Genomic DNA, 27,793 nt, shown 5'->3' with positions numbered 1-27,793 from the left:
AGTTAGCCCCTCCCTTTCCTTGCAAAGACTAATGTTTCATTCTAACAAGCTACCTTCTTTATAGCACCATATACCAAATACTTAATTTTTAAACTCATTTAATAGGACAAAATAGTATATAGGTATCAATAAACATTGTTTAAACAAAGTTTAATCCAAAATGAGGTTTGGTTTCTCCTTTTTTCAGTCACAAGAGAGATTGAGGCTCTTGAAGAATGATTTAAAATATGTATATAAATTTCAAACTATAAAGTTGTTATTTTTATGATAACTGATGTTATTTTATGATTGGTTTTCTTACAGGCAACTTCAAAAGGTCTTACATGGTATTACAAACAATGAAGGTGGAATAATGAACAAATTTAAAAAGTAAGTGGAATCTTCACCAATTTTATTGTACTCATAGATAATGGATAAGAGGTGTGGTTTACTTCCTGAAAAACATACAGCAAGAAGGGAAAAAGCAATGTTACCAGAATAGTTCTAAATATTTTTTAGAAGGTACCCCTGTTTCATCTCTTCCTTCCTAATGATAAATGACAGAACCTCAGAGTTGAAAGAAACCTCCAGTCTGAATGAATATACTTGAACAAGAACCTACCTATAACATAGCTAAGAAGTAATCATCTGACCTTTGCTGGAAAAAACCCATTGAAGGAAACAAAGTACCCAAGGCAGCTCCACTTCGGAATGGCTTTAATTGGGAGGAAGTTTTATGATATCAAGTCTAAATTTGCTTCTACGCTATACTGTCACACATCACCATACCTTACTATTGCTCCTAATTTTATCCTCTTGGACCAAAGAGAATTAGTCCCTCTTTTGCATGTTACCTTCAAATGAAACTAGCACCTCAACTTTAATCTCTTTTGTATAATCCACATAAATGGGAACATTTCTTTCAATCAATTATCATATGGTGCAGTGGATGGAGCCCTGAGCCAGAGTTAGAAAGACTCATCATCCTTTTATACACAATATCCAGGCATTGAATGTCCTTCCAAAAAATGTGATGCCCCAAACTAAGCATAAGTGACAAATGTGGGATGATCAAGGCAGAGTACAAAAGGACTTTCTCCTTCCTAGTTCTGTATACTAGTTCCTTCTCTTTATGCTAAGGTCAATTGATGCAAAATTTAAAAAGTAATTTTATTTTCATTTATTAAGTAGTTTCTATCTGTGCAAATGTACTTTCAATACAAATAATTATAAGCAAATATTATTATTTTATGTTACAATAAAAAAATTCATTCTACTAGCTCTCTTTTATTTGCCTTTTGGATTTCTTTTTTAAATGTACCTCATCAATTGACACAGCTTGATCCTTTTAAAAGGTCTTCTTAAATTCTGGGCCTTCAACTCATCACCCTTCCCTAAAACTATCCTGCCTTCTTCCCACCTCAATCAATTGCAAAATTCCTTTGCTTCTACTTCCCCCCTTCTCTCCACTAGAGTCAGCACACTAGTTAAGGTCCTCCTCATTACCTCTTACCTGGGCTCTTAATTACTATCTGAGTAGATCCCCAGTGCCTCTAGGATGAAATACAAACTCCTTTGAGGGGTTTAAAATCCTTCACAGTTTTGCTTCAACATCTTTGTTTAAGCAGACTGGTAATACTCCGTGTTCTCTACTTCAGCCAAATTAGCCCTACTTGGTCCCCACCCTCCCCATATATAACATTCTATATCCTACCCCTGTACCTTTTCATAGGTTGTTCCCCATACCTAGAATATTCTTCCCCACACATCTTTGTGTTTTTTGTATTTTATCTGTCCCCAAAATCTTACTGCTATAATATTATAGCTTAAAACGGCACTAAGATTTTTGGGACATCCTGTATTTTACACATCCTAATCTGTGTAGGTATTGTTTTTCCCATTGTAGAAATATAAGAATGTAAGTGCTTTATGGATGGGAACTATCTGATCTTCGTATTTATATCCCTATCACCAAACACAGTGTAGGCATAATAAGCATATGGTAGGTGTTCAAAGTATTGATGAATTAAATGGAATTAATGCAATTGAGGATTATGTAAGGTTTCTTGGCTGTCACAGTTGGCTCATATTTGGCTTAAAAACCATCTCCTAGATTTTTTTTCCAAATAAATTTCTTCTTAGCCAAACCTTTTGATTCCAATTGTGAAATTGTGAATTCATCCCTATTGGACTTGATCTCCTTAATTTGGTTTTGTGTAATAAGGATTATTTTGGATTCTGACTATCATCAAACATGTCGGTCATCCCTCTCGGCTATGTGTCATTTACAAATTTGATGAGCATGCCATCTATAACTTCATGCAAATCATTAATAGAAATGTTAGAATAGAGCCAAGAACAGATCCCTGCATCACTCCACTGGAGGTCTCCTTCCAAACTGACACTGCACTATTAGGTTGCATGTGACCAACAAGGTTTCTGATCCTCAGATCTTCATAATCTCTCAAACTTCTCCAAAATAATAATTATTCACAACAGATAAGTAATTTCAGTTGTTTTTATGGTCTAAGATATCTAAAACTCTAATAAAATAACAACCTAAGGCACTAATAGTGAGGAAAGGTAATCCCCAATCCTTAAAGCTTTCCCTTCTCTCTGGCAGGGGCTGTTCAAGCCAGCCCATGAATTTGCAATTAGAATTCAACTCTCCCCCCTGTCCCTGGGTATTTAGAAGACCAAAGGCCAGAAGTTTGTTCTGGCTAGGACTAAAGTGTGACAGCACATTGTGCTCATTGAGAGAAATGAGCAAAAAAGAGAACTGGGACAGGATGTCAGAATGTGTGGGAGTGCCTATCAAGTAAAAAGGGCTAGAGCAGTAGCATTCAATTGTGATGAATTATGTCCTCCTGTAAGTATTGGGAAACAAGCTAGTGCAAAATAAATTATTTATAATATATTATATTATGGGAGGGGCTTTGACAGCTTTGAGGTCCAGTAATATCATTAGAAGAGGAGTCACAATGTGAATTATTTGGGAACATAAGGGGGGAAAATGTGAAAAAAACAAATAGGAAGAAGGAAACTCAAAGACTTTGAGTATGAGCAGATAAATTAAAAGGAATGATATCAATTAAAAAAAAAAGGAAGATGGTTTCCAGATCATCTAAATGAGTCAAGATATCTCAAAATAAATATTACAATATAAAACAAAATGAATCAACAGCTGAAGAGGGAAAGAATTCCATAGATTCCCAAGAGAGCATGAAAGGATCGTTTCAGACAGAAATAAAAGTTATAAAGTCAATGTTTATGAAAAATTTAGCAAAAATAATTAGCAGAATAAAAAACTTGAATCCATAATAGCAAACCCCACCAAAACAAAACAAACAAACAGACAAAAAATAACTGATTGGAGATCTGAATACATAGAAGGAAAGGACAATCTGGAAGAAGAGAAGGAAAATATAATATCTTAAAAGAAAACATTAATCTAAACTACCGAATACTTAGAGATATTGAACCGTATTCATCTTATACTACAGTCTGACTTATACATTTCTCCATCTTTTCTATAAAAATAGTATGAAACAGTAAATCAATTTTCATCATCTTTAAAGATTGCTGAGTGATTTAGCAATGAAATGTATCAATTTTATTTGTAATGTAGGAAGAAATCTATCAAAGTCCAATGCTCTGAACTTAACAATTCTGTGCAATAGGTGCTTAAAAACTCTTCTTAGATTGGATCTTATCAAAGGCACTTATTACTTGAGTATCAACTCCCTCTTAGCTATTTTTGTTTTATCTTTGTACCAAGAAAACAGAAGTAACATAAGAGTTGAACAATTTCTTCTTTCCACTTTCATCCACTCTGAGCAGCAGTATCTTCCTTTTCTTTGATCCTCATCTTTACCTGAGTATAGTTCTTTTTAATTGTTTTTGTTGCTCTTAGGATTTTTTTTAAAATTTTTATAATTTTAGTTCAATTCTGAACTTCTTTGGACTCAACACAATTTTTACAGAAGTAAGATATATATTTGTGTCCATTCTCTCCTTGTTTTCATTGTCTTAAAAACTTCGAGGTAACTTTGTGGCTAGAACAAAGGAGACAGGAAGAGTTATATACTGGTTATGTGGCAAGATATGTTGATATTTCCCATATATTTGCATAGGCCTTGCTTTAATCAATCAGTCAATGTTTACTAAATGCCTTTTGAGTGTTAGGCAACATTCTCCATTGGAATTGTTCTTTGCACTTTCAAAATTTCATTTTTGGCTGCTTTCCATCTCTTCTGATCTGAGAAAGCCTGTGGAATTTTAGTTCACAAGATTTATATTTATTCTTTCTCTGAACCCTTTGAAATCAGCTTCCCCATATTGAGGGGAAGCTATTTGTGACTTTCCTATCCTTTGTGACCACAAATTCTGTGTGTGTCCAGTTTCTTACTAGGTTAATTGATTATTAACATCCTGAAGAAGATACGATATAAAATCTAAAACTATAGGGCTTCTGTCTAGTGTTGGTAATGATAATTATGAGAATCAGATCTAAAATAGAATTTTCCATTGTTGATCTTCTATCTTTCGAAGGATGACATTATCATTAAAGCAAATTCTATCTTTCGAAGGATGACACTATCATTAAAGCAAATTCTATCTTTTGAAGGATGACAATCATTAAAGCAAATCTGAACATGCATTAGCAGCTTTGTTGTTGACAGAGAGAGATCTCTAGATAACTGAAGCTGTTTATCTTCAGGTGAAGAGAAGACTGAAGTGGAAGTCGCACAGTTTTGTTTCTTCTTTCCCACTGAAGATAAATTGAACAAGATGAAGTAACTGGAACTAACTCACATTTTAAAAACCAGGAAATGAATCTCCATAAGCATTTGGTCTGGAGCCATCCTTCTTAATTCAGGCTACTTTGTACAAACTCAAATAGAAGTTGGGAAGGGAGCAAAAAACAGATGAGGAAATTCCCACTCAACTCAACTCAAATTCCACTTCCAAAGTCATAAGGGATCATGTCTACTTTTCATATTTTGATTTTAATTATAGCCTAAAAACACTCTTATCATTGGAACTCTGCCACTTACTGGTTGTGCAACTATAAGCAAGTCATTTAACTTCTCTGAAATTGTTTCCCCATTTATAAAGTGGAAATGATATACTTGCCCTACCAACTTCACAGGGTTATTTGGGAAAAATGCTGTGTTGATTGTGAAGGGCTTTGTAGCCCCACTGTTACTATAATTCAGTACATTAAAGTCCAGGCCTGCTGCCTCATCATAGTCTTCAGGGGACATCTTTGGTTCTAGAAATCTATGCCAACAAAGCACAAACTCTCCCAGATCCTACCAAGCTGGAAAGGTCTGATGACATAAGGCATTTTAGTTTCAGTCTAGTGAAGTCTGAGTAGGCTTTTCATCAATTTAGCCCCAAAGCAATGTGCTTCTAAAAAAACGGGAACCATTGTAAAACACTTAGTAAGTATCTGAGGGCTTAGTATCTGCATCAGGGAAGAAAGGAACTCATATTCACAAAATCACCAGTTTCCGACATATTAAGGAATTATCAGCAGAGCTATAGCTCATTTGGAATTTCCAACCTTCCTTCATATAGACTAAAATGAGACATGAAATAGGTCCTCTCTATTCATGAAGACAGATAGGTTTTTGCCAAAGAGACAAGGACCTGGGAAGAAGGAGGTATATTTGTTTTAAAGTTGGTTTATAGCTCCTTTACAGGAAGGAGAGATGAGCAGAAAAAACATGTGTGATATAAAAGAAGTTTTGTTTTGTCTTTAAAATTCAAAAGTATGGGGAGGAAATTTGAATACAGTTGCAAAATGGGGAAAGATTTTAGGATCTCTAAACAGGAGGTTTGTTGATTTAGATTAAATGAATGGGCCTGTTTCTGTTTTTTAGTGGGAGAAAGATGGAAGAGACAGAAATGCCAGAAAGCTTCATGGATATGTTTTATTATGAGTTTTGATCATAAAACAACTTTGTCATGATTCTAATTAATGAGTTTTGCATAGCATTGGAAGCGCTCTCATTGACATACAAATTAATTGTGTGGTATGTTCAGAAATGAGACAGCTGAGACATAGCAGATGGAGTGTAAGATTTGGATGCAGGAGCTTAATTTCTCTGGACCTCATTTTCTGTATTTGTACCCTAGTAAAATGAATAAAATTGGAGGGGGTAGGAGACGATCATCTCTCAGGTCCCTGGTAGTTCTAAATATGTAATCCTATGATTTTAGGTCAAAGAGTTTTGATGATCTGTATTGGTAAAGGAATTTGCTATACCCGAAATTTCCCCATGTTGACAAATATGTTCTGAAATATGTTAGGGGAGGGAATCTTTCCTGAGAATACAAAAATAAGAGTGCACTGATTCATTTCTCTGGATGTTCATGCTACCGTTATATAGAAGAATTCATAGCTACTGCATGGACAGCGGTAGAATGTACTTAAAATGAAAGTCAATGTTTCTAAATGTCATTCTTAATATATCTGTGGTTCTGTGGAGAATAACATGGAAAGTCTTGGCTTTGTAGCTCACACTTCTACACCCAAAAAGCTTTGCTTCCTCTAGGAAATGGTCCAGAGAACCTTTGCCCTTCTGTGGTGTAGAAAAAACAGAATATGTCTGTTGTTATCCTAAACTTTGCTGATCTCTAAATGCCCAAAAGATATAAACTTTCCTAATTTTCTTGCCCTCTGAATCTTCTGTGAATCCTGGGATCTGAGGCCTGTGGCATTTGAACCCTGTCTGCTATGGTCCGCTAATACATCTTTATCACTTGGTTCTAATGCCTCCCTTTCTCTTTGCCTTCTTTTCTGAGCCAAATATTCCCGACTACAAGAAGACTTTCACTAGAGCTTATCCACAAGATAATATCAACAATAAAGTCCAGAAAATCGAAAGTATATTTACTGTAAAAGAATTCTACCCAACAGAGACTAAGATGCCTCCCAAGGATCCTAGCATCTACCCAGGAGAAACTGGGGCTAGCCCTACAGCCCCACATTTTGGAATGATCCAAAAGGAAAATCGTGTGCATCTTTCCTGATGTTCCTAGGGAGTGTGGCAAGGGTATAGGTGTTCAGACAAAGGTATTAGTTATGCTGCAGTTGCAATCTTAAGTTCTCTTTCAATATTCTCTTTAGAATATTGCCTTGGAATATTGCCAGTCTCAAAGAGAAGGAAACATTCTGAGAAAGGTTACAAAGAGTAACCAGTAGCCAGCATTTTTTCTTTATATACAGAGCCAAATATTCTAACCCCTTTATTTTTCACATGTGGTAATAGACTTAGGATGGTTAAGTGACATGTTGTAAATAAAGAGCCAGAATTTAAACCCAGTTCTTCTGACTCCAAACCCAAAGTCTTTTTTATTGTTCCTAAAAAGGAATGGAGAGGAGCAGCTTGATGGCACAGCGGATAGAACACTGGCCCTGAAGTAAGGAGAACCTGAATTAAAATCTGGCCTCAGACACTTAACACTTAACTAGTTGTGTAATCCTGAGCAAGTCACTTAACCCCAATTGCCTTACAATTTAAAAAGAAAAAAAAGCAAAAGTAAAATAAAATCAAAAGAGGGCATTTAGGTGACACAGTGGATAGAGCACCAGCCCTGAAGTCAGGAGGACCTGAGTTCAAATCTGACCTCAAACACTTAATAGTGCCTCACTGTGTGACCCTGGGCAAGTCACTTAGCCCCAATTGCCTCAGGGGGGGGAATTTAATCAAATCAAATAAAAAGAAATGGAGAAGACTGTGTACAAAATAAGAACAAAGAATTATAGTAAAGCCCTTGACTTCAGATGCCAACATATAAGGCAGAAAATAGGGGCAACAAGTGAAGGAGATTAGATATTTTAACGAAAGGAGGCAAATTTGATCTCTTTGGTATCACTGACAATCAGTGATTGGTGAGGGTCATTCCTGAAATATGACTCTAAAGGGATATACTTTATTTAAAAGAAAAGGAATAAGTTAAAAGAGGTATGAGTAAAATAACACTGTACATTAAAAAAATATCCTCATGTAAGGAGGGATGGTGCATGGCAGGAGGCATTTGATTTAAGATCAAAAGAAACAGAAATAATATGTCCCCTGGGTATACTATGCACTACCTGGACCAAAAGAGGAAATAGATGAGAAGTCCAGAAAAAAAAATAGTCAAATTTGGCCCAGGAGCATGATATGATATGGTGTTGAAGGACATTATTATCCAGATATCTAATATAGCTCCTTCTCTAGCAGAATAGAGAATTAGTTTCTTGATTTACATTAATAATAATGTCATCCTTTAAAATGGGGAGGAACCAGTGAAAGGAACTTCTATTCTGAATCTGATTTTTACTCACTAAGGAGAAACTGATTGCTTGAATGAAAATGACAGGAACTTTTATGAGGAAGTAACTCATCATATGTGATACAGAAGAAGAAAAAGGCCAGATGGTGTCTGACATTAAAAAAAAAAACAAAAAAACATGCATTGTATTGATTTCAGGGCCAAAAGAAGAGCAACACTTGGTTAGTTATAGGTAAAAGGCATTTTTCTGAAAATCAAAGTATACCACGCTGGGATTCCAGGTTTCAGATGCAAAAGTTGGGAAAGAGAAAGAATTTCTTTGGAATGAGACAATCTTCAAAGTTTATTTTTTAGGAAATAAAAAGGATTCTTTATACAGTATATAGGCAAGAACAGTAGGCAAGTAGGCAAGAACAGAAGATGGACACCTGCAGATAGCAACTGGGGATAGCTTTTCTTTTGTTTGACATTCTTCTGTTTCTTATTCTTTTATGAAGTGATTATTTATAAGCTCTCATCATCTTTCTCTAGAATATTTTGCAAATGGATTCATATTCTAAAATGATTCTGTTTATGTGGTACCTAACTCCTCTCAGTCTTTACTGACATACAATTTCTAGGTTCACTTTTGGTGATTAATTTTTATCGGTGACACTTCCTAGAAAATGATAATATTTCTGTGTCATTGTCTATTTATCCATTTCCCATTATCAGTAATTCGTTTGAATAGGTGAGGTCTTAATTGCATGCTACATCTCATTTTTATTCTTTGAATTAGACTTGATTTTTATCATTGGTCTCACCAATCATAATATTCTCTACATTTACAATTAATTTTTTAAAAACATCTTCATTGTTAACCTGTCAAAGAATCATGGAATTTGAAAGTTGGAAGGGACTTCAGTAATCATGTGAGTCCAAGGAATCTCTTTTCTGACAAATTATGGTACTATTGGTGAAGTGCAACAGCTTCCAATTCTTTTCCAAAAGAAAGCCATAATATTAAAAGGTCATCCCATGAAAAAAAATTATAAGAGAATAAGGACATATCCCTTTCATAGCTATCTATGTTGGTGAGGTTAAGGGATATTTTTAAACAAACAAGGGATAATGGTGATCACAAAAGATAGAACAGATCATTTAAATTACATGAATTTGAAAAACTTTTGCCCAAATAAAATCCACACAACTGCAATAAGAAATGAAGCTGTCAATAAAAGTCTGATATCCAAGCTATATAGGTAACTATCACAAAAATATTGACTAAGGGCAAAAAACATTAAGGAATTCTCAAAAGAAATGAAAACCAATAATTATTTGAAGGGCAGCTAGGTGGAGCAGTGGATAGAGCATCAGCCCTGAAGTTCAAATCTGGTCTCAGATACTTAACACTTCCTAGCTGTGTGACCCTTGGGCAAATCACTTAACCCAAATTGCCTTAGCAAAAAAAGCCAAAAAAAAAAAATCATCATCATCATCATTTGAAATATTGCTCCAAATCAGTAAAATAAAAAAATGTACATCAAACTCTTGAAATAACTTTAAGAGTTCACTTTTGGGCTTGGAAAACTGGCAAAATTGAAAAAAGAAAGAAATATTCAGAGGAGGAGGGAGTTGGAAAATACATGGATGTGAACACACCATTGGTGAAGCTGTGAAGGGATCCAACCATTATGGAAAGCAATCTGCAATCATGCTTTTTAAAAAAATGTCATGCTTTTGAACCAGAGATCCCAAGATGAATAAGAACATAAAGGTCCCATATTCCCAGCAACATTTTTTTATGTTAGCAAAGGAATATAAACTAAGTGAGTGGATCACCATTAAGTGAGTAATGAATAAACAAAATATGATATATGAATGCAATGGAATATTATATTCCATATTACTGAATATGAAGAACAGAGAAGCATGGGAAGATTTCTATGTAAAGTAATGTAAATTGGAAGAACAAAAAAAACACAAAATTTTGATAGAATACTATATAATCATAATGACCAAATTTGATTCCAAAGAAAAGATAAAAAAACATATCTAATTCCCTTTTTTTTGCAGAGATTTTGTAGAATTCTGGGTATGGAACATTTCACAGACTTGATTAATGTGTTAGTTTTGCCAAACTGCTTCCCCCATCACCCTTTTCTTTGTATTCTTTTGTTAACAAAAATTAGTTTCCTGGGGAAAAGGAAGGGAAAGATGCATTAATGGAGGAGATATAACAATAATAAACATCAATAATCACATACACGCATGGGGCTTTTTATATAGTCTAAAAGCTTTTATCTTTTTTGCTTCCAGTTTTCCAAGGAAATAAATTATAGTAAAATACAATTATCATTTTTTTTAATATTCATGAACCCCCTGAAATCTATCCTTGAATACCACAGAACTTCTGGTCTAAATAAGAGTGTGATTAGCCTTATATATGTAACTTATAATATGTGTGAACCTTCTGTTTTGAGATGTGAATATAATGGACTTCAATAATAGTTATCTGATTAATTATGTATTTAATGATTTTTGTCCACAGGTTAAAAAGCAAAGCACCACCCAGTGTGCCTCAAAGGGATTATGTTCCAGGTAAGAGTTTCCTAATGAAATTTTAATTAAATCTCTTTTAGATAGCACTGGATTATGTTTATCTTATGGTACCAATGAAATTCTGTAAGAAAATGGCATCTGATTTAACTTCTTGATATAATTAACATAGCCAGTATCTGATAATGGAGAAAAATTAAGAATGATAAATTATTAATAAACAGTAGTCACTTGCTATCATGATTCCAAAATTCAGTTTTCCCTTTGGCTTCACTACAACCCATGAAAGTGTCTCTATATCTTTTAATCTGCCAAAGCTGGCTATGATTCACACCAAGTCCAAGTCCTTGAGTCAAAAAGATGTTCTAATTCTTCACCACCAAAGCCATCCACAGAACCAGAGCTTCGGGAGCTCAGCAACAGCAAATTCCTATGAGCTTTGGAGGGCATTGTCTGTTGGGCTCTAGAAGCCAATCCAAGTGGTGAGCCTTGGCTCTTAGAGGCCACAACAACCATTTGTTTCCTGTGAGCCTTAAAATTGGGTTCTCTTTCCTGACTCTCAGGAGCACAACCACTTCCCCAAGCTTTTTAGGAACCACTTTTGTTTTGGCTGAGCCTCAGAAATTTGCTAAGGTGGGCAACCTTTGGGAAAGTGTTCAGAGGATCAAAATGTTGCTTTGGCCAGGGAAGAGAAAATTATCACAACTCATAGAATTCTAGAGTTGCTCCAAGTGGTATCTAAATAGGAATTAGTGCCACCATTTTCTTAAAAGCAGTCATCCAGTCTTCACCTAAAAAACTTCTAGGGACAGAGAATTCTTTACTTTCTAGGCAATGAATTCCACTTCTGGCCATTCACAGTTGTTTGTATATCAAGTCAGATTTTGTTTCTGGAGCTTCTATCCATTGTCTCTAGTTCTGCCCCCCAGGGCCAAGAACAAGTACAGCTCTTCCTTCCACATGAAAGTCATTCATTAAATATATAAAGAACCATATTCTTTTTGGAGCCAGAAGATACCTCAGAAATGAAAGAAATGATTCCCAGAGATGAAAGGAGGAAGAAAGGGAAGGGAACGGGGACCAAAGGGATCAGGAAGGAGAAGGGAGAAAGAAAAAGAAAGGCCCAATTACAAAAGATGAAATGATTTGTCCAAGAACATACCTACATTAAGAAGCAGAGTGAGGACTCAAAATACATATACTTTGATTTTAAATCCAACCAAGATTTCTGAACTTGTGTGTATGTGTCAGTGTGTGTATGAATGATGAAATTCTTTGGCGATCTGGTGAAGAAGAAATCACATTGGTGCTTCTCAGAATATTTTTTAAATGCATAAAATAACATTGGTAGAATTCTAAAGAAATCAATTATATTAAAATACAGTTAACAAAATATTTTTTTTAAGTTTAAAGGTCCCAGATTAAGAATTCTGTTCCACATCAAAGTTACTTGATATCAGTTATCATGCACCTCTTCCCCAATTATTCTCTTCTCCAGACTAAATTTTTCCATTTTCTCTGACTAGAATGATTTCCAGTCTGGTCTCTATCTCAGTGTCCTTCTTTTGGGATTTGTCCAGTTTGTCAATGTCTTTTCTAAATTAGGTAATTGACTACAACATTCCACATGTCATTGGGCCATGGAAGAATACAATGGCACTATCACCTTCCATATTCTAGATATTAATACCTCTTTTAATGTACCCTATATCTGTTAACTTGGTTGGATTACCATGTCTTAGATAGTGAGTAGAGGAAAGACAGGATAGAAAGAAGGCAAACGGCAGAAAGTCGGGGTGAAATGGGAATTTTATCCCCAAAGATAGTTTAGTATCTACTTTAATCTGTCCTGGACCTTTCTAATGTGACAGAACCCTTACTCCCACCACCATCATTTCTGGGAAATTTAGATGATTTCCCTCACCTTTGATTAATTCTTGGGAAGGAAAGAAGGGCAGGGAATTTTCTCCCAGTCCTGAATGATCATTGTATATAATAACATGTAAACTTCTCGAATAAAGGGAATGTTTTGTTTTTTGTCTTTATAACTCTGGTGGCTAATATATTTATTTTCTAAATAAAAAAAATTTAAATTTCACTATTTTATATGTATATATAAATATATGTATTTATATACACACATATATGAATAAATATAAATAAAAATATGTGTGTATAGGTATATGTCTGTATAACCGTATGTGGATAAATATGTATCTGTGTATACATACATACATATAGACATGAATACATACATATATCTGAAACGGAGATGCTTATTCAGTCCATCATCTAAGCAGCATATCAAAATGAAAAAAAGCAACAGACCTAGATTCAAAGCATAGCTCTGCCACTCCTTTGCTATATGAGTTTGATAAAGTCACTTAGCCCCCTTGTGCCTCAGTTTCCCTACTGGTAAAATGAGAGTCAGATTTAATGACCTCTAAGGTCCCTTTCAGTTCCAAAGTTATGACCCTTTGGTCTTTGGTCTTTTTCTTTCCTTCATTCACTCTGTCTGGCCTATCACCAAATCTCATTAATTTATCAAAGTAGCTCTTATATGTTCCTTCTCTTTTCTCTTATTTCCACAAATCAGGTCCATGTCCCCATCACCTTATTTCCATATTATAGCAGTAATTTTCTATTGTTTTTCTCTCCTTCAAGGTTCACTTATTGTTATCTCTTATACAATGGCTGAGCTAATCTTCTGAAAAAAATGTCATTTTCATCATGTTACTGCTCTGCTCAATAAGCTACAGTGACTCCCTTTTGCCTATAATATTGAATCCAAAGACAGACTTTTAAGACTCTTACAATTTGGCCTCATTATTATTTTTAATCTTTCATCCCAACACTCTCCAAAGCAAATTATTGATCCAAGGAAATTTCTTTAATGCCCCTCATCCTATTCCTGGCTTTTACATATTTGCTTATTGTTGCTACTCTTTGGGCTCTCATCTCCTCCTTTCATGTAGTTAAAAACTTCATCTAGTTAAAACTTTTCTATTTTTGACATAGGAATAAAACCAGGAGTTGGGAGGACTGGGTTCAAGTGCTCAATCTACCATTTGTTAGCCAGGTGACATTGGACAAGTTACTTAATTTGAATCTCAGTTTTCTCATTGGTAAAGTGAGGAAGTTGACTTAGATGAGCTTCAAAAATCTGATTGGTGCTCTATGATTTTCAATAAGAATTAGTCAGTGAAGTTAATTTACTTAGTTCGATAAACATTGATTAAGCCCTTCCTATGTGCCATGCTCTACACTAAGTGCAGAGGGATATGAGGAAAGGCAAAAGACAGCTCCTATTCTCAAGGAGTTCAGTCTATCAGAGGAGACAACATGCAAACAATGAAGTACAGCTATGTACTAGATATAAACAGGATGTATCAGAGATAATAAATGGAGGGGAGGTGCAAAAATTAAGAGAGATCAGGAAAAGCTTCCTTTAGAAGGTCTGATTTTCCAGCTGACACTTGAAGGAAATCAGAGAAACCAAGAGGCAAAAATGAGGAAGGAGGGAATTCCAGATATGGGAGATATGGGGGATAGTCAATGAAAATGTCTGAAGTTGGGAGATGGAGTGTCAGGTGGGAGGTCAAAATCATTGAATATTGGAGTATGGAGGACAGATGGAGGAATGGAGACTGGTGTGAAATGGAAGAAATAGGGAAGTGACATCAAAGGAACACTTTTATTTATGATCCTGGAAGTTATAGAGAGCCATTGAAATTTAAGAGGGTGAGGGGGTGGCAGCTAGGTGGTACATAGGACAGCCTGCCAGAAAGCCTCATCTTCTTCAATTGAAATCTGGCTCAGGCAGATTCCTAGCTGTATGACTCTGAGTAAGTCACTAAATCCTGTTTGTCTTAATTTCCCCATCTATAAAATGAGCTGGAGAATAAAATGGCAAACAATGACAAACACAAACCCTAAATGGGGTCACAAAACCTTAGATACAAGTTCCTTCATCTAGCTGTTAATCCTTCAGGTCAAGGCCTATGTTTAGGATGATCACTTTGGCAGCTGAGTAGAGAATGGACTAATGTGGGGAGAGCCTTCTGGCAAGAGGTAACATTAATTCTGAGTCCCAATCAGAATTCCATTTAGTTCCTTTTGGAAACTTTCCCTGATTGTTCCAGCCTGCACTGATTTTTCTCTTCTTAAACCTTTTAATCTGCTCCACACCATTTAACACTTAATTATATGTTGTCTTCAATCACTCTATGATTGTTTCACATTTTTAGTTGCATTTCTCCAACAATATTTTAAGCTCCTAGAAGGAACAGCCTTCTCTTTCATGCTTTCTCTTATACCCTATTCCCTCCATGGTGGGGACCTTGCGCAGTTCTGTGTTCACAGCAGATATTCAGCTATCAATTGTGCTAAAGTAGCTTGAGGTAACAGGTTAAGGAGAAGGGTAATGTGATAACACATAATTTGGGGCCAAGATAAGAAATTAGAGTCTCTTTATTTTGTGGGATTTAATTATCAAATGGTAAATATGAGGATAAAGCTTTTTTTTTTGAGGGGGGGAGAATGTGGTACAACCAGAATGCCAACTCTCAGCCCAGCCTATCCTGTTACATTCACAAAATTAAACCATCTATTCCATAGAAAGTGCAGGTGTGTCACGTTCTTAAATCTGTCCTCCAGCTTCCACGTTATTTTATCCATCCTAAGCTTCTTCAGAACAGTGGTTCCCAATGTGGGAGTCTGTAGTGATTTCTGACTCTATAGCAATTCTTCCATCCAGTCCCCCACCTTCTCCAACTCAGACACCACCCTAGTGAAGACCTTCCAATTTGATCTCCTTATCTCAAACCTCTCCTTATTCTGGGTTTGGTTTTTTGACACTACCTTCTCCTAGTTCCTGTCTTACTTTCCTGAGCATTATTGCTGGGTCAGCAACTATATTATTCCTCCTAGTTGTAGATTATGCTTAGACCCTAACCTAACCCCTGTTATCATCTCTATACAGTCAACAATAAAATGCTTACTTTGGTCTGGGACTTGGGTTAAACATGGGGAGAATAAATTCAAGCAAAAAGAAAGACAGCCCTTAACCTCGAAAAGCTTATATTCTAATGAGAAAGACAACACAAAAAAAGGAAATAGAAAAGGAGAGGAAGGAGAAAAGAGAAGAGAGTATTCAGGACTAGTAGATGATACCTACTTTTCATTTCCTTCTTTCTTTCTGTCTTTCCTTCCTTCCTTTCTTCTTTCTCTACTTCCTCCCTTCTTTCCTTCCCTCCCTTCCTTCTTTCTCTTTCCTTCCATCCCTCCCTCCTCCTCCCTGTCCTGATCCTCTTTCTCTTCCTTGTCTTCATCCTCCTCATCCTTCTCTCTCTGTTTCTCTCTGTGTATCTGTCTCTCTGTCTCTGACTGTCTCTGCAGGTGCCCAAAGGAATATACTTTTTTTTTGATTGATAAAATCTTTCAAAATATCTTAGGCTTAGAAGAATTGCACATGTTTAACATATACTGGATGATGGAAGGAAGGGAAGGAAAAATATGGAACACAAGGTTTTGCAAGGATGAATGTTGAAAACTATCTATACATATGTTTTGAAAATGAAAAGCTTTCCTTAAAAAAAAGATTTTACCTACTAGATTTCTTTCTTAAGGATCATACCTTAAACTTTTAAACTTTTTTTTTTCAAACCCTAGGTAATAGAGGCTATTCTTTGTCTCAACTCTAATCTCACCTCAGTCACTGAATTGATGTTATCTCAGTCAAGTTGAGACATCTTAAAGATCTTAGCTCTAGGAGGCCAGAATTTCCTACTGTATTGGGGGCAATCTCCAGTTGTCCTAATCTATATCTTGCTACTGGACCCAGATGGGTATGGAAGAGAAAGTGAGGCTGGTGATTTTGCAAAGTCCACCCTCACTTAAATCCAACTCATCTGTTTGTCACATCAGCACTTTCTTGATGTCATGATCCTTCTCTTTGGGATGAAGGACAAACAACAACCCTTTGTCAAAAGAGTATAGTTAAGGAGAAATGAAGAAATGGCTGATTTATGTACCCTCTCTAAGTCCTTAAATGGAGTTTCTGGAAAGAACTCTCCAGCTGCAAATGGGAAGAGGGGATGTCCCATAATGAGAGGGCACTGCTGAACCAGGACTGAAGTAGTCCTCAAAGATGAAAAATTTGGGGGGCATGATAGAGTTAAAGGCATTCAGCCTGGCAAAAAATAAAGAGATACTTAGCCTGAGGACCTTCCTTAAATAAAGATTATAGGAAGACTCCTCGGTCCAGTCAGAGGGTGGTGTCCCAGGTGTACTTCCATGTCTTTGTATAGAGGATCCTTAATTACCTTCCAGGTTCTTCTCAAGTATCATAAGGGAAGCTTTTCTTGACCTCCACTTCTGGTTATCTATGTCCTTTTCCATGTCAGATTATTCTGTATTCATGTAACTGTTTATGTATTATATCCACTAGCTGAATGTAAACTTCTTGAGATCAGGTCTTTTTTTAAATCTATATTTGTCTTCATATCCTAGGGACTTAGCAACATTAGTAATGTTGATTGAGTTGAATTGAGGAAAAGATTTTATTTACCAGGGAAGTTAGATTTTATTCCTCAGTTCTATAGGAGGAAAACAGAGAGAGTCATTTAGGCATTTGTTTTTAACTGAAATAGACTGGCTGTCATGTGTACTCATGTGCTCTTTTATCTCTGCTGTTTACTTTAGAAAGCCCTGGTGATGAAGAGGAACAGTGGTCAGATGACTTTGTAAGTATGTCCTACTAGTAGAAGGTACTCTGTCAGTTTGGCCCCTGGAGAAGACAATTGTAGCTGTTTCCTGCTAAATTATACAGCTATAATTTGTCTTTTCCAGGAGCCAAACTGACACAATTAGTTTTCATGGCTGACATTTCACACTGATGACTTATGTTGAACTTGAGTCCACTAAATCTCCGACTGATTGTTGCTTGGTCTCTTGTAGGCACAGCCTATTACACTGACAACTTGTGAAACACTTAGAAGGTTCAGGGCTATGAGAAAGGCAGGGAGCAAAGGTAAAAAACAAAATGAAAATCAGTTCCTTTCCTCAAGAACCTTATGCTTTATTATGAAATAAAAACAAATCAGTTAAGTGTATTTTTGATAATTTTGAAAACAGAAAAAGAAAGAACTAAAGTGATTCTAAAAACTCCCCATAGGAAGCAACATGTGAACCGAGTGATAATTTTAGGTAGACACCAGATGATGAGGTTGATATAGGAACACCAAACATTGGGGTTCGATAGCAATTCACATGTGAAGAATTCTCACGGGCCAGAAAGTACATTTATTTATAAGCGGTTTTAGACAAAATGAAGAGGCAAAATAGGCACCAGGAATGGTAAATATGAAATAGATTTGGGAAAGCATATAGTTAATAAGGAAAGTTGTTTGTTTGTTTTTTAAACAATTAACAATGGAAAAGACAAGTTCCCCAGTGGAACTCATAGAAATAGAGAAAAGGAATAAGCCATGAGGTGAAAGTACTCCATTAACAAGCAGGCTAAATGCTAAAAAAGGATTTACCATCCTAAAAGAGTTAGCTATATATCAAGAAGAAGACATTATAAAACATGGAATAGGGGTGAGAAGAAAGACAATAGGAGGCAGAAGTCTGGTGGGCTAACCCGAAAAAGATTCAGCAAAGATGGTATAGGCTATAGGCAGATTTATAGGAGAAATTTAACCTCAGGGATTTGACATCATAACTTGGCTTTCTGATTGGATACACTAAAATGGGGTTATTCAAGACCTCCACAAAGGTGAGCATGTAAGGCTGAGCTGATCCCCCTCTGTTCTCTTCCCTGCTTACCTCTAGGAATAATCGATAGTACTTCAGGTTTTCTTTGCCCACCCCACCTAGTTATCTAGGACCTTATCATTGAGCATTGAAGGAAATTAGTGATTTTAAGAAGAGGGATAAGGAAAGAGTGAAATCCAGACTTGGGGAAGAGAAAAATCTGTGGAGGTGGGAGATGGAATGCCAAGTATGAAGCATAAGAAGAAAAAACAGGCCAGATTCCAGAAAGATTCCATTATGGAAAAGAATAAATTTTATTTTGGATAGAAATGGAAAGGTTGCCTTATATTAGATCTCAAAGGCAATAGATTCTTTGTTTTTATTTTTTCTAATAGCTTTTTATTTTTTAAATACATGCAAAGATAGTTTTTAACATTCACTCTTGCAAAACATTGTGTTCCAAATTTTTCTTCTTCTCTTCTCCCCAGCTCCCTCTTCTAGATCACAAGTAATCCAATATAGGTTAAACATGTACAATTCTTCTATACATTTTTTGCAAAATTAGCATGCTGTACATGAAAACTCAGATTAAAAAGGGAAAAAAATGAGAAAAAAAAAGAAAGCAAACAACAGCAACAAAGGTGAAAATACTATGCTATTTTACACTCTTACTGTTATTGTTTGCCTGCATTTTTGTTTTTTCTTCCCAGGCTATTTTTACCTTCTTTCTAAATCTGATTTTTCTTGTGTAGCAAGACAACTGTATAAATATATATTCATATACTGTATTTAACATATACTTTAACATATTTAACATGTATGGGACTACCTGCCATCTAAGGGAGGGGGTGGAAGTAAGGAGGGGAAAAGTTGGAACAGAGTTTTTGCAAGGGTCAATGTTGAAAAATTACCCATGCACATGTTTTGTCAATAAAAAGCTATAATTTAAAAAAAAAAGAAAAGAAAATACTATGTTGTGATCCACATTCAGTCCCCAGTCCTCTTTTTGGATGCAGATGGCTCTCTCCATCACAAGTTTATTGGAACTGGCCTGAATCATTTCATTATTGAAAAGAGAGAGGCAATAGATTGTTTAGAAGGGGAATGGCACTGTCAGATTTACACTCTAGGAAGATTATTTTGACAATTATATGGTGGATGGTTTAAAGAGGAGGTAATTACTATTGAATCAAATCCATATTGATTATATGAAGGAGTTAATGATGTTTGACTCAGAAATGAAGGGAGAAGGAAGAGTAGGGAGGAAGATAATAATTATCTCCAAATTCTTGAAATATTGTAATAAGAAAGTTTAGGCTTATTCAAATTGGCTCCTGGGGTCACAAATAGAAGCCATATAGAGAATTGGCAAAGAAGCCAACTTGGTGTTGATGTCAGAAAAAGTTTTTTAAATTTGCGCTGGCCAAAAATGGAACAGGATGTCTTAAGAGAGTTGATTGGCTTCCCCAAGCAATTGAAATGTTCCCCTTCAAGCAAAAACTGGAAAATCAATTTGAATATAGTGTTAAGTATGGTGTAATAGAAGTTCTTCAGATATAGACTGAGATCCCTAACAACTAAGAAATTCTCTGCTTCTCTTAGAGCCTGAATTGACTCTTTTTACCTAGGTAGATTCAGCTTCAGAAAATATGTGCCTAATTTTAATCATGTACACATTAATGTAAGCAATACACTTTTATATAGTATAGATAGTTAGATGTACACAATTGTATTTATATATGTATAGATATATATTAGTATATATATAAATACATATTTATATGCTACGTCTAATCTGCTAACAATGGGTATCCCCTAAGGTTTTATCCTAGGCCTTTTCTTTCTATATTCTCTTTCTAGCTGATCTTATGAGTTGTCATGGGTTTAATTACCATTTCTATACAGATAAACCCTAATCCTGACATCTTTTCTGAACACCATTCTAACCCTAGCTCCTTATTGTCATTTCTAACTGGATGCCTTTTAGGGATCTCAAGTGCAACTTGTTTGAACCAATATTCATTCTATTACACACACACACATACACACACACACACAAGATCCAGAAAAGAAGGCTGAGAAGGAGTCATTATATAGGTTGGAAAGGAACCAGAAAGGAGTGGTATGTCAATACAAAGTATGATCAGTAGAGAGCACTATATCAGATGCTGCAGAGAGGAGGATATGGATTGAGAAAGGGCCATGGGATTCAACAATTAAAATATAATTGGGAATCTTTCTGAGTAGTCTTCAATAAATGGGAAAGGGATTGGAAGCCAGATTATAAGCAGTAGAGAAATTAATGGGAGGGGAGTTCCAATGGAAACTAAACCCTAGAAATGTAAAAACTATTTTCCTAAGTCACAAGAAAGTAATGGCAGAATTGGGTCTCCTGCCTCCTGGTACAGTGCTTTTTATGCTATATTAGGCTGTTCCAAGGAAAGAAAAGTGTAAAATAGTGTGCAAAACCCAGAAAATTCCATCTCCCTGAAAGGTTTGGGAAGATGGTATCATAGAGTCAGGAATTCATGATAAGAGAAATAGAAAAGACAAAATTTTTTTAAAATTTCTTCTTTTGTACTCTAAAATAAGACAGTGTGGTGTTTTGAGAGACAAGAAACTTTTGCTTATAGCCAAATGATCTTGTAGAAGTCATCTAAATTTTTTGTGCTTCAATTTCCCAATTTGAATAATGGAGATAGTTCCACACCCTATAATCCCAATATGGTTGCTGAAGTGCTTTATAAATTTTAAAGTCTTACATAAATGTGAATTAACATCATTATTGTTATTAGTTATAATAATAACAAAAAGTTCAGATGTGGCCAGTTATGGAACAAATCCCAATTGTAAAAGAAGAATCTAAAATCTAACTTAAATAACGATTTAAATGGTTAAAATCATTCAGATTCCTTGATAAAGATTCTAAAGTACAATACCGGTTCAATTTTGCAGAATCAGAAGTTAAGAAGGAACCTCAGTAGCTCTCTAATCAGAGGCAGGCTTGAAAGCAATCCCCTCTATCACATAATTGATGTGATGAGAGGTCATCCAATATCTGTTTGAAGACCTCCAAGGCCTTCCTTGGACCCCACAATTCTCTAAACAGCCCTTTCTACTTGGGCACAGTTCTTGTTGTTAAGCAGTTATTGTTCTGGCCATTGAAGACACTAAATGTTTGCTCTGAAAAATCTCATTTTGTGAATGTGTGATTTGGTCAAGGAAATAGCATTCTTTTTCTTCTGAGACTGCATCTCCAACTTTCCAAATATATATCAATGGGAAAACAAGACAATTAACAGAAATTCATTTTATGGCTAACTTTTCATGATCACAGCTTTTCAACTGAGTGAGATCAACTTGTGTTTCTAGGACAGTGATTATGAAAATCCAGATGAACCCTCTGACTCAGAAACCTATGTAGTACCAGGGGAAGAAATTGCAGATGACAGCTATGAACCTCCTCCTACAGAAAAAGAAAAAAGGAAGCTCCCCCCTACACTTCCATTTTCCAAGGGAGAATATGCAGGTAAGAATAATAGTCATCTCTCTAGTATTGGTGGATATAAATATAAACATATGTGTAAAATAGTATAAATGTATATAATTTATGTGTAAAAAAATTTATTACTGGCCTTTAAGTCTTAGTTCTGAGACTTCTTAGCATGATGATTATGGGCAAACTATTTAATTACTATGATCTTTGGCTTCTCCATCTATTAAAACAGAATAATAATATTTGTGTTGTTGTAAAAGTACTTTATAAACCTTAAAATTCTTTAGAAATATAAATTATCCTTATTATTTTCTTCAAATAAAACCAATCAATCCATACAATTTTAAAATAAATATTTACAGTGGGTCAAACACTGAGAGAAGTTTTGGCAATTCAAAGAAAAAGCAAAAAATAGATCCTTCCTTTAAGTATTAATATTCTATGTTGAAAATTCTCTATGCATATGTTTTGAAAACAAAAATATTTAATAATAATAATTTTTAAAAAAGAATTTACATTCTAATTGGGGGAATGCCTTAGAGGGCTGAAGGTAGCTGGTAACAAGAGAAATGGAGGAGAAAGGTCTCCTTCGGGGATAACTTGTCAGCTAAGTCTTAAAGGAAGCCAGATTTTTCTAAGAGACAGAGATTAGGAGGCAGAGCAAAGACCAGGATGGCAGATGAAGCATCCTGTGAGAGGACTAGCATAGAATGTGTATGGTTGAATGATGTGTAAAAAAACTGGAAAGATAGGAATGGGTCAAGTTATAAAGAATTTTAAATGGTATACAGCTGAGTTTATAGACATAATGGAGAACTACTAGAGGATGGTGGGGCTGGAAGTGTGGAGTAGTGATGACACAATTGGACATTGTTGTTCAGTTTTTTAGTCACATCCGACTCATTTGTTATCCCATTTGGAGTTTTCTTGGCGGTCATTGAAGTGCTTTGCCATTTCCTTCTCTAATTCATTTTAAAGATGTGGAAACTGAGGCATCTGGGTTAAGGGTTTTGCTCAGAGTCCTACAGCTAGTGTCTGAGGCTGGATTTGAACTTCTGCCCTTGAAAGATAAATCTTCCTGAATTCAAGAATGGTCATATATATTCTTTTTTTATAGCTTTTTATTTACAAGATATATGCATGGGTAATTTTTCAGCATTGACAGTTGCAAATCCTTTTGTTCCAACTTTTTCCCTCCTTTCCCCCACCCCTTCCCCCAGATGGCAGGTTGACCAATACATGTTAAATATGTTAAGGTATAAGTTAAATATAACATATGTATACATAACATATGTGCAGCAGTTATTTTGCTGCACAAGAAGAATTGGACTTTGAAATAGTGTACAATTAGCCTGTGAAGGAAATCAAAAATGCAGGAGACAAAAATAGAGGGATTGGGAATTCTATGTAGTGATTCATAGTCATCTCCCAGAGTTCTTTCCCTGAGTGTAGCTGGTTCAGTTCATTACTGCTCTATTGGAACTGATTTGGTTCATCTTATTGTTGAAGAGGGCCACGTCCATCAGAATTGATCATCATATAGTATTGTTGTTGAAGTATATAATGATCTCCTGGCCCTGTTCATTTCACTCAGCATCAGTTCATGTAAGTCTCTCCAGGCCTTTCTGAAATCATCCTGCTGGTCATTTCTTACAGAACAATAATATTCCATAACATTCATATACCACAATTTACCTAATCATTCTCCAACTGATGGGTATCCATTCATTTTCCAGTTTCTGGCCACTACAAAGAGGGCTGCCACAAACATTCATGCATATACAGGTCCCTTTCCCTCCTTTAAGATCTCTTTGGGATATAAGCCCACTAGTAGCACTGCTGAGTCAAAGGGTATGCACAGTTTGATAGCTTTTTGAGCATAGTTCCAAATTGCTCTCCAGAATGGTTGGATTTGTTCACAGTTCCACCAACAATGCAGTTTTCCCGCATCCCCTCCAACATTCCGCATTATCTTTCCCTGTCATTCTAGCCAATCTGACAGGTGTGTAGTGGCATCTCAGAGTTGCATTTCTCTGATTAATAGGTCATATATATTCTTTAGCAAAATTACTGTGGTAAATGTGTTAGAGGACAGATTGGAGTGGAAAGAAAATTAAGGGAGGGAGTCTAATTAGAAGAATATAACAGTGAGAACTGATGAGGGCTTGTTGAACTAGGGTGATGGCCATATGAGTAGAAAAAGAGGAAGATATATAATGAGATTTGTAGAGAATTTATGTATTATACTTAACCGTGAATTTATCTCTCTCAATGTCATTTCAAGGCAAACTAATTCATTCTCTATCAAGGACTCTTCTCAGAACTCTAGGCCAGAAAATACTTTGGCCTGTGCAAGCAAGGTTGTGAGTCAAAGGGTCCTTAGAGATCAGTTAGAGTAATCCCTTTATTTCACAAAGACACTGCGTCACAAAAAAGTGATTTGATTCAACTCATGTCAATAGTAGAATGGAGAGTCAAATCTAGCTAGGTCCTCTAACAAAATATCCAATGCTCTCTCAACTGTATCATACCCTTATGACATTTTTTCTCCTATTTCTAGAAATCATAACAACTAGTATTTATAGAAAAAGTTTGCAAAACACTATATATATTATCTATTTGCTTTTCCCAGACCCCCTTCCCCTTTGAACCTCTCTAACAGCTGTTTCTAAATGAACATTCTCTTCCCATGTTCTCTTTATTAGTCTGTGTAGCTTGAAACAAAGCTCTGAAGGTTTGTAGTTTGTAGCCCAAATATACCTCATTCTACATAAGGAAAATGGTATGATTTTAACTTTTTTAAAAATTGATTTATTTGGTACTGGTTAAGAAGTAGAGTGGTGGATCAGCAGAATAGATTAGATACACACAAAATAATAATCAAGGCCTATAGCAATTTAGTATTTGATAAACCCCCAAACAAAAAATAAAGTTGGTTTATAGCTTGGACATTTTGTTTAAAGAAAAAACGTTCAAAAGTATGTGTGTGTGTGTGTGTGTGTGTGTGTGTGTATGTGTGTGTGTGTGTGTGTGTGTGTAAAATCTGATTTGGAAAAATGTCTAAAAGCTGGAGAACAGAGATACATTGGGATGGGAATAGAGAATGTGAATGAACTGTTTTTTAGTATTTAAAAAACTATAAGGTAGGAGAGAAATTAAATTGTCACAGTCTCAAAGGTTAATTAGTAGCAATGCGTGAAAGTTACTAAGAGGTATATTTAGACTTGATATAAGAAGAAAACTTCCTAACTTTAAGTTCTATCCCCAAATGGAATGTGCTGACTTGAAAGTCTGGGAGTGTATCCCAGATCTAGGGAGTTCTTCAAACAAAACCTAAAAATAATGAAGCACTTGTTAAATATGATATACAGGGGATTCCAGTATGGGATGGACTGAATGGACTCAAGAATCTTTCTCACTTTGAGATTTTGTGACTATGACTTTTAGTGATCCATAATTAATTCCACTGTTTGATACTTGATCTGATTATTTAGATTATTCTAGTAGGAAGATGTTGAGAGGCAATGAATTCAGAGCCCAGGCCCACATCACAATATAAGAGACATGCAGGGGAAGTATAAAAATCCTGCTCCATTTTCTCAAGTCATTTGTCTTGATTGAGGAAGAAAACATTGCATTAATAAGAACTAAGAAGGGTTAAACAATATCATCATTCCTAAATATATCCAAGGAGCAATAACAGGAACAATAATATTTATCATTCTTTCCCTTTCAAGTACATTGCCTCATTTGAATTGCTCTCCCAACAACTTTATGAGATAGGCAGAGCAGATATCTGTCTTACAGAGAAAACAACAGGCTTAGGAAGTCAAATGATTTCCCTGCAACTATATAAGTAAGAAAAGGAGAACTAGAATCCAGGTCTTCTGACTCTCGGTCCAGTATTTTTCTGAATTTAGTTAGCCCCAAGTTTTGTTCCAAAGCCCAAGAGTTATTAGAGAAAATAGTTATTAGTTATATATATATATATATAGTTATTAGATTATAATAATTACTGATGAAACAGTATTAATGAATGACATTTATATGACACCTTAAGTCTTTGGTTTTTTTCTTAGTTATTACATTTAATCTTTTTTCAATTACATAAAACCAAAAAATTTTAACATTCATTTAAAAAAAATTTTGAGTTCCAAGTTTTCCCCCTCTCTATCCTCTATCCCTTTGAGAAGGCAAGTTATTTGATATAGATTATACATGCAAAACATTTCCATATTAACCATAAAATTGTAACCACAAAAATAAATAAAGGAAGTTTTAAAAATATGATTCAGTCTGTCTTCAGAATCCTTCAGTTTTTTCTTGGGGGTGGATAGTTTTTTCATCATGAATCCTCCATAAATATCTTGCTCAAAATAGCTAAGTCTTTTATAGTTGATCAAGCTTCTACTATTGGTGTTATATTGTTCAATGTTCTCCTGGGTCTGCACATTTCACTTTGCATCAGTTCACATACGTCTTCCCAAGTTTTTCCTAAAGCATCCTGCTTATCTTTAAAAAAAATAGTATTCCATTATAATTTGTCCAACAACTCCAACCCCAAACCTTTCAAAGCAATTCACATACATAAATGTATTTGAGACTCAACATTGTGAAGTAAATGCTATTATTATCTCTATTTTACAGATAAGAAAACTGAGACAAGTTAACAGTTGCTAATTATTATATAGGTAGGAAATACCATAGGAAGAAATCAGATTGAGGCATCCATATTTCAATTTCAATATTCCTTTTCATTAAAGAGAAAACCTTTTTCTTCTCTCAACCCCAAAAGAAAACACAAAAACTATTGGTATGTTGCAGCAGAGGTGATTAGATTGAACAGTAGACCTGTGCACTTTTGAAATACCGCCAAGCAAAACTGTAAATGAAGCTAGAATAACACATATATCTAATGTAGAGTATAATACTCAGATCCCAATAAGTTAAGACGTTGAAATTGTACATTGGCTTTTCTTCTATTATCCTATTGTTACAAAAGGGTTTTTTTTTTTTCTCAAAATTCAGTGGAATCGAGAGTTAAATGTTAGTTCTCTTGACAAGGAAATACAAGATTACACAATCTTATTAATCACTGGTTGCATAATATAAGTATTTCTGTGTGTTTTCAAATCCCCATTTGAAGAATTGGAAAAGAAACTTAGCTAATGCTGGCTAATGCTAGATGTCCAGTAAGGTCGCCCTCCAATGGTCACTGAGTAACCAGAGCTTTCATTTAAAGTAACTGAAAAAAATTAGGAAAAAATAATTCTTAGTTCTCCCCAAATGACCCACATTTCATAGGATGTTAGAGCTTGAAGAAACTTCTGAAATCATTGTCTACATTATCCTATTTTACATGAGAGGAAATTGAGACCCAGGGAAGCTTAAGTTATTTTCTTTAAGTTAGGTCCAGAGGCAGGACCTAGGACCCAGGTTCACTGAATCCTAGCCCAGTGTTCTTCCTACTATACCATACCATCTCATTTCCCTCCCACGTATGGAAAATAACTTATTTGTTATAAATCTTGCTTTAAAATTAAATTTTAAATTTAAATTAAATTTAAATTGCTTTATTGAGACACTGAATATAACTGTTGACATCTACTTCCACGTTCAGCTGGAAGCCTAGTAGAGAGCCTTTGAAAATGAAATTCATAACATTTTCTTCTTCCAAAGGAAACAGGAAAAAGAGGGAGAGACAGATACCAGAGAGAGAGAAAAGAGAGATACACA

The 27,793-nt window shown here is 35.3% G+C and overlaps 1 protein-coding gene across 3 annotated transcripts in view; it reads left to right on the top strand.

Moving 5' to 3' along the window:
• Positions 1–27,793, top strand: part of BLNK (B cell linker) — a 129,824-nt gene that overhangs the window by 60,377 nt on the left and 41,654 nt on the right. For all 3 annotated transcript variants that reach the window (XM_031956172.1, XM_031956171.1, XM_012540518.3), the window contains exons 2-5: positions 304–369; positions 10,799–10,848; positions 17,509–17,549; positions 21,934–22,090. In XM_031956172.1, the coding sequence (XP_031812032.1) occupies positions 353–369; positions 10,799–10,848; positions 17,509–17,549; positions 21,934–22,090 (265 nt within the window). In that variant the 5' untranslated portion in view covers positions 304–352. The remainder of the gene's footprint in view (positions 1–303; positions 370–10,798; positions 10,849–17,508; positions 17,550–21,933; positions 22,091–27,793) is intronic.

Source organism: Sarcophilus harrisii, chromosome 2 (assembly GCF_902635505.1).
Source record: "Sarcophilus harrisii chromosome 2, mSarHar1.11, whole genome shotgun sequence".
NCBI classification, from domain to species: Eukaryota; Metazoa; Chordata; class Mammalia; order Dasyuromorphia; family Dasyuridae; genus Sarcophilus; species Sarcophilus harrisii.
The sequence above is the reverse complement of the archived record's forward strand: the minus strand, read 5'-3'. Positions and strand labels throughout refer to the sequence as shown.